Raw genomic sequence first — 14,591 nt, forward strand, 5'->3', positions numbered from 1 at the left:
AGGGTACAACTTACCTTAAGATCATGAAATTGACCTTGAGCCAGGAGTAAATATTGATATAATATTCTACAGGAGAGTTTATAAGTCTTATCAGGAATATGAATTACTGACACCATGGAAATCTAAGATAAAAATTGAACAACAGTCAGTACATACCTCCTTACATTATTTCACAGATATGTGAAAAATACTTCTCAAATAAAAATAAAAGTTTGATAAATTAGAAAACTTACAATAAGTTCCTTAAATCACAGTCACAAAAGAGGACCCAGTTACATATTTTTGCCAGAATTATTTTATTTATACTCAAATTTACAAATTCAATGTCATCTCAACAAAAATAGCAATTAGTTTTTATACAGCTGTATAAGTTGACTAAAATTTTCATATGGAAAAATAAAACATAAGAACAGCTAGGAAAGGGGCTTCCCTGGTGGTGCAGTGGTTAAGAATCCTCCTGCTAATGTGGGGGACATGGGTTCGAGCCCTGGTCCAGGAAGATCCCACATGCCACAGAGCAGCTAAGTCCGTGCGCCACAATTACTGAGCCCACAAGCCACAACTACTGAGCCTGCGCTCTAGAGCCCACGAGCCACAACTACTGAGCCCGCACACCACAACTACTGCAGCCCACGTGCCTAGAGACTGTGCTATGCAACAAGAGAATCCACTTCAATGAGAAGCCCGCGCACCACAACGAAGAGTAGCCCCCCCTCGTTTCAACTAGAGAAAGCCCACGTGCAGCAACGAAGACCCGATGCAGCCAAAAATGAATAAATAAAATAAATTAATTTAAAAAAACAAGAATAGCTAGGGAAATATTGAAAAGAAAGCTATGAGAGGGACTAAACTCAGTCAGATATTAAAGCATACTACAAAGCCTCTAAAATTAAAACAGTGTGGTACTGGCACATGAATAGACAGATGGATGGAACAGAATAAACAGTCCAGAAACAGACATAACTATATATACAAATATGACAAAGGTAGCATCTCAAATCACTAAACAAAGAGAGCCTTCTTAATAATAAAAAGTATTGGGGCAACTGGATAGCTGTTTGGAAAAATATAAAATTAGATGCATTCCTCATTCCATACATAAGAATAAACTCCAAAAGCATAAGAGATCTAATTGTGAAAAATAAAACTATACAAGTACTAGGAAAAACATGTGAATTTCTTTTTAGTTTTAGTGTAGAAAAAGACTTTCAAACTATGACCCAAACCCAGAGGCAGATAAATTTGACAAACCTAACTACATAAAAATGTAAAATTTGCATGACAAAAAGCACTAAAAGTAAAGCCAAAAGACATATGACAAGCTGAAATATATATTCACAATGTATATCACAGACTAGGGGTTAATATCTCTAATTTATAAAGAACTTTTAAAAATTGAAGAAAAAGTGAATAAAAATCCTATAGAGAAATGGGCAAAAGACATGAACAGATAATATACAAAAAGATAAAAACATGGTCTTTAGCCATATTAAAAGATGTTCAATTTCACTCACAATATGATAAATGCAAATTAAAACTTGACTGAGATATAATTTCTTTCCCATCAGGTTAACAAAAATTGAAAAGCTTGTCAGTACACTCTATGGAGAAATCATCACTCTCATATACTGCTGGTGGAAATGTGTTAAAAAAAAAAAATACAGCTCCAAAGGTACAATTCCAATGGAGGGGAATTTGGCAGTATATAACAGAAAGAAATGTATTTACTTAGCCTTCAACCACATAACCTCAACAACGTTAAAATACGGACACACAGGTTATTCAGTGCAAGATTATCTGTTATTGCAGAATACTGGAAACTACCTGAATGTCCAACCACAGGAGATTGGCTGAATAACTGTCATACATGGATACCCTACATACAATAAAGTGCTAGGCAGCTGTAAGTGAAAAAAGCAAGAACATGTATAGTATATATAGGGTGCTACCTTTTGTGTAAGAAAGAAGGAAAAATAAGAAGAAATAGAAAGATATCTGTATTTTCTTATCATTACAATAACAAACATAGGAAGGATAAACCAGAAAACAATGAACTTGATTATTTGTACAAGAATTGGGGTGTATGAGAATGGGGGTAAGGGATGAAAGAAACATCTGAGTATACCACTTTATATAGTTTTTTGACTTTTGAGAGAACTAATCTGAGTAATTTATGGACACAGTTTTTGACTATAAATCCTCAGTTTGGGGCAGGAAATAAGGAAAGGGCAGTTTGAGGACCAAAATAATCATATTCAGTAATGAATTATAAACCACTGGGGGAAAAAGGAATTCATGAGGCCATGAGGATAACAAATAGATAAACAAAGAGGTAAATCGGAGGACTCTTGCTTGTAATAGAATGCTGAGGGCTGACTGGAGGGCTGGAGTTGGAAAAATAATCATTTTGCAACCATCATGGTAAAGATGAAATCTGGTAAGAATCATTAATGGATATTAAATCCAGGGGGAAATTTTACTAAAGAACAGGATATTTGTATGGTCTTAAAGTGCCTCCCCACACACTGCTTATTACTTGCAAGGGAGGGAAAAAAAGGCAACAGTGGAAAATTGGATAACACCTTGACTGAGAAATCAAAATTTACATCACCAATGAGGGTAAAGAACCTCCCATTCTTCTATAGGCGATGCCCTGAAACGCACACATAATCACCTGCGTTGTACACTGGCTGAGAATGCTCAACTCCAATCTAATCGTGATGAAACATCAGACAAAATGAGAAATGCTCTACTTTACAAAAACAGTGTGTGCATGTGACTCTATTCTTCAAAAATGCTAATGTCATAAAAGACAAGAGAAAGGCTATGGAAATGTCTCAGATTAAAGGAGGTTAAAGATACATGACATATACAACATCTGACTCTAGACTAGAATCTGTACTGGAGGGGAAAACAGGTTGTAAAGAATACTGTTAGACAGACTGACAAATTGGAATATATATTATAATAGATTAGATAAAATATTATACCAATGTTAGATTTATAAAGTAGATAACCATATTGTAGTTACACAAGAGAATATCCCTATTATTAGGAAATACACACTGAAGTGCTTGGGTGTAAAGAATCATCATGTATACAACTTATTCTCAATTCATTAAAAAATATATATACACATACACCCATAAATATATATGTGGGCAAATAGTGAAAATGGTGCAAATGTTAACAATTAACAATAGGAGATCAGGGTAAAGGGTATATGGATGTTCTTCTACTTTTTTATTTTTGCAAATTTTTGAAATTATGTCCATAAAGAAAGTTAAAAAAAAAACAACAACCCTATTATGGCTGTAAACATACAATATCCTTTACAGCCTCATAAGGATTTATTAATTTGGCAGTGACTACAGAGGCTTTTAATACTAAATCAAAACGACAGGATTGGTAAAAGATAGTAATGTTATCACCTACTACTAACAATCCTGCCATTTAATTTAACATTAAAAGCCTCTGAAGCTACTATCATGCTAGTTATGAATATATATATAGTTGTAGATTTACATTTGATATGGAAAAGATGTTTAAAACATACTATTAAATGAAAGCAGATCCCAAAATAGTATGGACAATTTGATCCTATTTTTGTTTCAAAATTACATACATAGAGGTCTAGAAAGATACAAATATTCACAGTGGTTATCTTTGGATGATAGAATACAGGTGATTTTCCTTTTTTCCCTTTTGGCTTATCTAGATTTTCTACTTCTATTTCCTGCCACAAACATGTATCATTTGAGTAGTACAGAAAACAAACTAGTATAATTTAGTAAAAATGAAAAAAAATTTAACTCAAGATCTTGCAGTGACAATCCCTACTTTCCTTATCTACCTAAAATGACAAACTGGTTCCTAACTACACAATCTGAATGTAATTTATTACTGTTACGATAGGAGTGAGAGAGTTAAAAAATTTCTTTTTTAGATTTAGAATTTCTGACCCCAGATAAAATACTGAAAAACCAAATGCCCAATTTGCTTTTAAAATTAAGAACAGAGAACATTCACACAAAATATACTAATATGCTTTAGTGCCAATGTTAGGCCCCACCTGAGAGATAAGAGAGCGAGAAGCAAGGATTAACAGGAAAAAAAGAAGGGAACCTACTGATAAGAACAGAAGATACAGAGAAGGACCCAGGCAGGGAGGTGTATACAAAGGACCTGAGAACCAGGTACTTTGTCCGCCCTGTGGGAATAAGCCTCCCCCAACCACAGCTGGGCCAGTAGACTTCATTCCAGTTGCATCAGGGACCTGAGAGCAAATCTTTCCCTGTTTAGAATGCCACTGAACTGTACACTGAAAAGTGGTTAAAATGGTCAACTTTATGTATTTTACACCCCCCAACACCAAACACACACACACACACACACACACACACACACACACTCACACTCCTCCTCTGTTTAGACTGAGGAGGAAAGTTAGAAAATAAGGAAGAGTCTGAGTACTCAAGTTGACAAAGAGCACCAGCAGCGAGAGGGAAAGGAACCACAGGAGAAGCTGAGAGGAAGGTGACAGATCTGACCCTTTCTGTCTCGAATGAAAGGAAAGAAGTAGGGGAGCTTAGAAGAGATGGGGGACACAGTGGTGAGAGAAGGGCTATCTTGCCCAGGTAGGCAGAGTGAAGGACAGAAAGGCTGGACATATCAAACACCAACTTAATAGGTCTTATTTATCTTCAGCTGAAAAGAGTGGGAGGGCCAAAGGGAGGGAGAAGGGAGACAGCCAGAAGAGCTCTCCTATGGACTATTCAGGAGCTTGGCTGTGAGGCTCAATGTGGCTCACTAACATTGCTTGGTATGACTTTTTTTTTCACCTATCAAATTTACTGAGCACCTATTGTGTTTCAGGCACTCTGTTAGGTTCTGGAAATACACTGCTGTTAGTATGACTTTTATTTGGAAAAAACAAACTGACTTCAGCTCAATGGAACTTCAATTTGATAAAATTAACCCTGCTCCCCAAAAAACTACAGAGGCATAACTTATTGAGCAGGGTCTAGATCTCCCAATCAGGGTGTGCACCTTCCAAAGCTCAGTGTGTGCTGGTTTTGGTGAGATACTCCTGTTAAAAACAAAGCATACTGCCACAGGACTACAAAGGCTCAGAATCGAGCCCTGGTTCCATCTCTTATTTCCTGAATGCCTGGGAGTTTTCTTTAGTCTCTTTCAGTGTTTATAAGACAGATGCCCTAACACACAAAGTTGTTGGAAGGAATAAATATGTTAATGGTAGCGAATGTACTTTGTATATTACAAAGTGTCATAAAAATGTTACCATATCTTTATGCATCAACATATCTATTTCATGCACTTCAGAAAAGTAGTAAATTGTATATAAAGCCATTCTTATCATGATAGGATTTCACCAAAAGTTTATTTCACGTACAAGCTTCTACCATACTTATAGGAATGTCAGGCTCAGGGCCTTGTAGATCTCTAACATGCTTTTATCTTCCTAATTGGGATAAACTACCAGACTAAAGAAATAATTAGCACATAATGAGAAAAGGAGATTACAATAATTACTGAAAATATAGGGACCAAACATATATAAGATGTAGGTGCAGCAGGGGCTATGATAGAAACAAGATGACTGCAAGCATGCAAAGAAAAGAGTGGATACTGTCTTAAAATCAAGCCCTTCAGATCATTACAATGCTTATTTATTCAGTGCTAAAAATGCTAGGAATAAACATGCTTCCTAACAGACCTTTTTCTATGTGGCAAAAATGACAGAATATAGGATGATGAAATTAATGTAATTCAACTCTATCTTTCATTTTCTAAATAAAATCATATTCTTGCAATCCATATGGAAAAAAACAAGTCATGCTCTGAAGGAGCATTACACATATAAAACGCATACAGGTGTACTTCCCATGTATTCATTTTCCAAAAAAAAAAATGTGTCCAGGCCAAATGTATATCCTCAGAAATTAAAATAAACCTTTTTCTATTTCACCAAATAATTAAGACCCATCATCCAAATCACTTAAAAGTAATGTTTCCAGAATTTTAAAATTACTTACAATATCATAAATTTCTCGGTTATCTTCATCAGCTAGGGTCAACAGCGCTACCAATGGATAGTGAGATCTGGGCAGTGTACCAAAGTCTTCAATTTTAGTATCTTTTGGTAACTGGCAATATAATTCTTCTTTGCTGTCCTTTTTAATACTTTTTGAAGATGTAAAGATAAATTGCCACTATAAGCAAAAATACAACAATATACGAAAGGGGATAAATAATAACTTAGCAACACTATTTTATCCATAAAAAGTCTAATGTCTAAAATTTTCATGTGCTAAAGGATATATCAGATAAAAGGATACAAATACTGCTCTTGATAGAGATATTCACTATACAGAGCATCTTCTAATGCTTGAGGAGTGCTTATTCGGAAGCAATAAAAGTGCTTTTGCAGAGCTTCATATAATTTTTGAACACTGCACCCCCAGTAGCAAGTAAGGAGGCTATCTTCAAGGCAATCTGTTGTCAAAGTTATGCCAGCTGTGGAAAACAAACGAGACAAAGAGAAGAAAATTACCTAGTGCTATTTCTACTACCATTATACATAGCCAGTAACAAAAGCTTCCTTTTGGATGCTGGCCAGGCTGACGGCAGTTAAAGGAACTCATTAAAGGATATGTGCCTATAAATGAAGGAAATGGTCTCTAAAGCAAAAGATATAAAAACTTCAATGTCTACACAATTTTGAAGCGCTGTCAGTAAACTCTAATTTACATTATTTTATATTTATTCTTGGAAGTTATAAAGATTTTTTTTTGATGACTTCAAGACTCTTCCCACATAAATTTAAAAAACTGAAATACAGTTCACTATTGATAACCTACCACTCTAACAGTGTATATAATCCTAACTACAAGAAGTAATAGAGCTGTCTCTAAAAGTGGATGCATACAACCCATGCGGTCCAGAAGATGATCAGTGGAGTAGGAAAAATATTAAAAAGAAATTGAGCCTTACTAACATTAACATACTCATTGACAACACTGATATACTCTTGTCACACAGTTAATGTCCCATGTAATATGCAAAATATCCTAAGGAAAGAGTGGAGATTCCAAAACATGGAGGGTTTAATAGTGATGCCCTCATTCATTTGTTTGCTTTCAGCATAATAAAATATATTACAATTTAAGTAAACCTGATTAAGTGGATATATAAGTTATAAGCGGACATTCAAATTATCTTATATAGTTTTGCCTATTTACCTAACACTTACATAAGACTTACTATGTGCCACCTATATGATTTTTTCCCTTGCTCATTGCAGTTGTAGCAATGTTAAGTTCAAGGGCAACAGCATCCAATGTCTCATACCGCTGGCAGTGCAAGCTGCAACATCTAGTGCTCAGTGGCCACGGCATACTTACCAGAGCAAAAGGGCATGATTTTGGTCATTGTTCCTGGCTGAACAGCCTTGGTCTCTGATTCTGGCTCTCCAAACCTACTGGCAATTCTGTAAGCTACTCAATGTCCTTGGAGTGATTTCTGTTGTTTGCAAATAGGAATTTTTATTGATACATTATGTATTTTTTAAAAGTTGATCAAGAGTATGAGTTGGAAGGAGATACACAAACACAAGCAGATGCTCTACAGCAGGGGTCCCCAACCCCGGGCCGCGGACCGCTACCAGTCCGCCGTAGCCTGTTAGGAACCGGGCCGCACAGCCGGAGATGAGCAGCAGGCGAGAGACAGAAGCTTCATCTGCCGCTCCCCATCGCTCGCATTACCGCCTGAACCATCCCCCCCGACCCCCGCTTCCGTGGAAAAACTGTCTTCCATGAAACAGGTCCCTGGTGCCAAAAAGGCTGGGGACCGCTGTTCTATAGGACACCAAAAATTGAGCTTTGCACTTTTCTTCTCACTATTCAGTAGTATGTACACAGAGTCTCAGATTCCGAACATGTACAGTAGCAGCAACATAGAGCAATTTCTAATCATTGTTAAGCAAAAATCTTAATTGGCAGGAATTCCACATAGGTAATGGGAACAGAATTTGATTTCAAATTTTTAAATAATGCCCAACATCAGGTATTAATTCAAGAATGGAAAATTCAGTTAGCTATTTTTCTTGATTAACTATTGAATAGCTGAAGAACACTCTATTAATACAAATTATATATATATATGTATATGTATACATATATATTAAAATCACACAAACTTTCCTCTATGTCACTAAAGAACCACAAAACATGAGGCAAGGAAAAAAAGTTGGAAGTAGATAGGACAGGAAAAAATATAAAAGGCATATAAAAAAAAGGAACCCAGAAAATGATTTAATATTATTGCATTACTGGCAAAAATGCAAAAAAATGTGAAAAGATGTATGTTTAGAGCACTAGTTATATCAAAATGCTGGAACCCACCCAAATATCTATCAATAAGGGATTAAATGAATAAAATATGGAACACTTTATTTTTTTTTAACATCTTTATTGGAGGATAACTGCTTTACAATGGTGTGTTAGTTTCTGCTTTACAACAAAGTGAATCAGCTATACATATACATATATCCCCATATATCCTCCCTCTTGCGTCTCCCTCCCACCCTCCCTCTCCCACCCCTCTAGGTGGTCACAAAGCACTGAGCTGATCTCCCTGTGCTATGCGGCTGCTTCCCACTAGCTATCTATTTTACATCTGGTAGTGTATATCTGTCCATGCCACTCTCTCACTTCGTCCCAGCTTACCCTTCCCCCTCCCCATGTCCTCAAGTCCATTCTCTATGTCTGTGTCTTTATTCCTGTCCTGCTCCTAGGTTCTTCAGAACCATTTTTTTTTTAGATTCCGTATATATGTGTTAGCATACGGTATTTGTTTTTCTCTTTCTGACTTACTTCACTCTGTATGACAGTCTCTAGGTCCATCTACCTCACTACAAATAACTCAATTTCATTTCTTTTTATGGCTGAGCAGTATTCCATTGTATATATGTGCCACATCTTCTTTATCCATTCATCTGTCGATGGACACTTAGGTTGCTTCCATGTCCTGGCTACTGTAAATAGTGCTGCAATGAACATTGTGGTACATGACTCTTTTTGAATTATGGTTTTCTCAGGGTATATGCCCAGTAGTGGGATTGCTGCGTCGTATGATAGTTCTATTTTCAGTTTTTTAAGGAACCTCTGTACTGTTCTCCATAGTGGCTGTATCAATTTACATTCCCACCAACAGTGCAAGAGGGTTCCCTTTTCTCCACACCCTCTCCAGCATTTACTGTTTGTAGATTTTTTGATGATGGCCATTCTGGAATACTTTATAATGAAGTACTGTAACTCTTAAAAAAGAATTGAGCCATATCAAAATATCTGCATGTACTATTGTGGAACAATCTTCAGAATATATTGTTAAATGAAAAAAGCAAGGTGGAGGGAAGTATATATAGTATGTTACTGTTTATCTCAAAGGAGAGAATATCTATATATATGGGTTTACTTACACTAAAAAAAGAACAATGGAAGGATAAACGTTAAAAAAAAAAATAAAAAAACTCAACTTACAGAACATAGAAACCTACCCAGTGTGTTTGCTTTGTAAAAAGACTCAGAGTTCCAGGGATTCAGAGCTGCATACAAGACTTGTGTACAGACTTTGTACATCTGACTACAATAGGGAGTGTCAGAGTCTACTCACCACTGGATATTACTCATACTTTAACATAATATGTCTCTGAAATTAATAAGTTAACAAAAAGAACTACAGAATCTATAAAATTCTACTCCCTACAATCTTTCATAAACTTTTCCATTAATAGACTGACAAGAGAATGTCTCCCTTTAGTTCTTCCCACTTCTTTGCAAATAGAATTCCCATTCTTACATTTTCTTAATCTTCTATAATTCAGTGTGAACACAATGGCATCTTAGATCTATTGATCTAACAGATCAATAACAGATCATTAACAAAACTGGGACACAGCCATAAACCAGAAAATTCAGAAGGCAAATTAAGCGAGGCAGCATGGATGTGATTTCTCTCAACCTGCCCTTACGTGCCTAGCTGTAACAGCCAAGTAAAGCACAGCACAAGAGACAGCCTTGCAAAAAACTGGAAAAAAAAAGGACTACAGTCAAATGAGTTGAGCCATTAAAAAAGGAGAAACCCTAGGGCAGAAAAGCCACAAACCTTGAAGAAGCCCTGAGAAAGAAGAACTATATACAAGGAGATCATGCATGAGGATAATAAAACTGGAGGGAGTACTGGGAGCTGAAAATTTTAGGTTGTAGGGAAGAGAGGTTCACAAATTCCTCCAAAAATGCTATGTGTGTCATCGTGCACAAGGCAGTTGCTTACAAAAGGACAGCAGAATTCCTGAACCACCACGGTTCTGCACATTTTAATCAGGAATGTATTCTAAACAAGTTAGTTTTCTCTGTCCTATCTTGAAATTTGTTCTTCCTAAGTGCAAAATGTCACAATGAACCCCTTATCCACCACTGGGGGAAAAAAAGGTCCTTAGTTCCCTTTAAGTCAATTCAACTTAACTAATATATCCTGAGTACTTACTTTTTATTTTTTATGAATTTATTTATTTTATTTATTTATTTGGCCATGTGGGGGTCTTCGTTGCTGTGCACAGGCTTTCTCTAGTTGCGGTGAGCGGGGGCTAGTCTTTCTTCATTGCGGTGCGCGGGCTTACTGCGGTAGCTTCTCTTGTTGCAGAGCACGGGCTCTAGGCGCGCAGGCTTCAGTAGTTGTGGCACATGGGTTCAGTAGTTGTGGCTCGTGGGCTCTAAAGCACAGGCTCAGTAGTTGTGGCGCACGGGCTTAGCTGTTCCGCACCATCTTCCCAGACCAGGGCTCGAACCCGTGTCCCCTGCATTGGCAGGCAGATTCTTTTTTTTGTTGTTGTTGTTGTTTTGTTTTTTGTTTTTCAGCAGTTTTATTATGATGTGCTTATAATGATTTTCTTTGTATTTATTCTGCTTGGGGTTTGTAGTGTTTCTGGAGTCTGTGGCATCAGATCCTTTATCTGTTTTGGAAAATTCTTGGTTATTGTATTTTAAAGTATTACTGTTACAACATTCTCTCTCAACTTCCCTTCTGGAACTAATGGTGTGTGTGTGTGTGTGTGTGTGTGTGTGTGTGTGTGTGTAATGCTCTTTTTTATCATTATCCCTAAAGTATAGTTCTTCAGAAATCCCTAACAAAAATCATCTGATACTTGTCAAATTCTCTATTCTTTGGAAGAATGGGACTCAGTATTTTGGTTCCACCTGTCCTAAGAAATTTCAAAAGCTCTGTTTAACTTCTCAGCCTCTCAGTCACTGTTTCCTGCTCAGCTTCTCAGTCTCTTAATTACTCAATTATAGACAAAGAAAAATACCAAGTGTCAGGCTAATGGCAGGCGGACTCTTAACCACTGAGCCAACAGGAAAGTCCCTGAGTACTTACTTTTAATGTCATTAAAGCTTCTACCCTGGGGACATGGAAGCATCATAAACCCACATACATTAAATAACAACAAAGCAATCCCAACAACCCACGCCTAGTAAATAGAGCTAAACAACTAAGATTAAAACTGATTCTCTGCTTTATTTTCAAGTAAATCAGGTCTCCAGATGTTCACCCTTCCTCCTCTATGTGCCAGGCATCTTAGGTACGCAGTGAAAATAAAGACTTGCATTTTTAAACTACCTATCTACACATCAAATGAAATAACCTTTTACAATCTCACAATTATTGCTCAGAATATTATTTCAATGTTATGGTTAGACACCTTTAATGACATCCACCATTCCACAGTTTAAACAAATGAATTTTATTCTACTGAGTACAATTCCCAGCAAAACGTTCTTCTTATTTCCCCATAGAAAATAGATAAAGAATGACATGCAGAGAGCCTCCCATCAAGCCTCTTAGATAGCCTCAACCACCAGAGGGCAGACAGCAGAAGCAAGAAAAACTACAATCCTGCAGCCTGTGGACCAAAAACCACAGTTACAGAAAGATAGACAAGATGAAAAGGCAGAGGGCTATGTACCAGATGAAGGAACAAGAAAAAACCCCAGAAAAACAACTAAATGAAGTGGAGATAGGCAACCTTCCAGAGAAAGAATTCCGAATAATGATAGTGAAGATGATCCAGGACCTCGGAATAAGAATGGAGGCAAAGATTGAGAAGATGCAAGAAATGATTAACAAAGACCTAGAAGAATTAAAGAACAAACAAACAGAGATGACCAATACAATAACTGAAATGAAAAACTACACTAGAAGGAATCAATAGCAGAATAACTGAGGCAGAAGAACGGATAAGTGACCTGGAAGACAGAATGGTGGAATTCACTGCTGCGGAACAGACTAAAGAAAAAAGAATGAAAAGAAATGAAGACAGCCTAAGACACCTCTGGGACAACATTAAACGCAACAACATTCGCATTATAGGGGTCCCAGAAGGAGAAGAGAGAGAGAAAGGACCAGAGAAAATATTTGAAGAGATTATAGTCGAAAACTTCCCTAACATGGGAAAGGAAATAGCCACCCAAGTCCAGGAAGCGCAGAGAGTCCCATACAGGATAAACCCAAGGAGAAACACGCCGAGACACATAGTAATCAAAGTGGCAAAAATTAAAGACAAAGAAAAATTATTGAAAGCAGCAAGGGAAAAACGACAAATAACATACAAGGGAACTCCCATAAGGTTAACAGCTGATTTCTCAGCAGAAACTCTGCAAGCCAGAAGGGAGTGGCATGATATACTTAAAGTGATGACAGGGAAGAACCTACAACCAAGATTACTCTACCCGGCAAGGATCTCATTTAGATTTGATGGAGAAATCAAAAGCTTTACAGACAAGCAAAAGCTAAGAGAATTCAGCACCACCAAACCAGCTCTACAACAAATGCTAAAGGAACTTCTCTAAGTGGGAAACACAAGAGAAGAAAAGGACCTACAAAAACAAACCCAAAACAATTAAGAAAATGGTCATAGGAACATACATATTGATAATTACCTTAAACGTGAATGGATTAAATGCCCCAACCAAAAGACATAGACTGGCTGAATGGATACAAAAACAAGACCCATATATATGCTGTCTACAAGAGACCCACGTTAGACCTAGGGACACATACAGACTGAAAGTGAGGGGATGGAAAAAGATATTCCATGCAAATGGAAATCAAAAGAAAGCTGGAGTAGCTATACTCATATCAGATAAAATAGACTTTAAAATAAAGAATGTTACAAGAGACAAGGAAGGACACTACATAATGATCAAGGGATCAATCTAAGAAGAAGATATAACAATTATAAATATATATGCACCCAACATAGGAGCACCTCAATACATAAGGCAACTGCTAACAGCTATAAAAGAGGAAATTGACAGTAACACAATCATAGTGGGGGACTTTAACACCTCACTTACACCAATGGACAGATCATCCAAAATGAAAATAAATAAGGAAACAGAAGCTTTAAATGACACAATAGACCAGATAGATTTAATTGATATATATAGCACATTGCATCCAAATACAGCAGATTACACGTTCTTCTCAAGTGCGCACGGAACATTCTCCAGGATAGATCACATCTTGGGTCACAAATCAAGCCTCAGTAAATTTAAGAAAATTGAAATCATATCAAGCATCTTTTCTGACCACAACGCTATGAGATTAGAAATGAATTACAGGGAAAAAAACGTAAAAAAGACAAACACATGGAGGCTAAACAATACGTTACTAAATAACCAAGAGATCACTGAAGAAATCAAAGAGGAAACAAAAAAATACCTAGAGACAAATGACAATGAAAACACGACGACCCAAAGCCTATGGGATGCAGCGAAAGCGGTTCTAAGAGGGAAGTTTATAGCTATACAAGCCTACCTCAAGAAACAAGAAAAATCTCAAACAACCTTACACCTAAAGAAACTAGAGAAAGAAGAACAAACAAAACCCAAAGTTAGCAGAAGGAAAGAAATCATAAAGATCAGAGCAGAAATAAATGAAATAGATACAAAGAAAACAATAGCAAAGATCAATAAAACTAAAAGTTGGTTCTTTGAGAAGATAAACAAAATTGATAAGCCATTAGCCAGACTCATCAAGAAAAATAGGGAGAGGACTCAAATCAATAAAATCAGAAATGAAAAAGGAGAAGTTACAACAGACACCGCAGAAATACAAAGCATCCTAAGAGACTACTACAAGCAACTTTATGCCAATAAAATGGACAACCTGGAAGAAATGGACAAATTTTTAGAAAGGTATAACCTTCCAAGACTGAACCAGGAAGAAACAGAAAATATGAACAGACCAATCACAAGCAATGAAATTGAAACTGTGATTAAAAATCTTCCAACAAACAAAAGTCCAGGACCAGACGGCTTCACAGGTGAATTCTATCAAACATTTAGAGAAGAGCTAACACCTATCCTTCTCAAACTCTTCCAAAAAATTGCAGAGGAAGGAACACTCCCAAACTCGTTCTATGAGGCCACCATCACCCTGATACCAAAACCAGACAAAGACACTAAAAAAAAAGAAAATTACAGACCAATATCACTGATGAATATAGATGC

The 14,591-nt window shown here is 36.7% G+C and overlaps 1 protein-coding gene across 1 annotated transcript in view; it reads right to left on the reverse strand.

Annotated features, from left to right (window-relative positions):
• CGRRF1 (cell growth regulator with ring finger domain 1) overlaps nt 1-14,591 on the reverse strand; it is a 34,394-nt gene that overhangs the window by 1,994 nt on the left and 17,809 nt on the right. Inside the window, exons 3-5 of the mRNA XM_068545327.1 lie at nt 6,360-6,537; nt 6,057-6,204; nt 15-122 (exon numbers count right to left, since the gene is read on the reverse strand). Of these exons, the coding sequence (XP_068401428.1) occupies nt 15-122; nt 6,057-6,204; nt 6,360-6,537 (434 nt within the window). The remainder of the gene's footprint in view (nt 1-14; nt 123-6,056; nt 6,205-6,359; nt 6,538-14,591) is intronic.

Source organism: Eschrichtius robustus, chromosome 1 (assembly GCF_028021215.1).
Source record: "Eschrichtius robustus isolate mEscRob2 chromosome 1, mEscRob2.pri, whole genome shotgun sequence".
NCBI classification, from domain to species: domain Eukaryota; kingdom Metazoa; phylum Chordata; class Mammalia; order Artiodactyla; family Eschrichtiidae; genus Eschrichtius; species Eschrichtius robustus.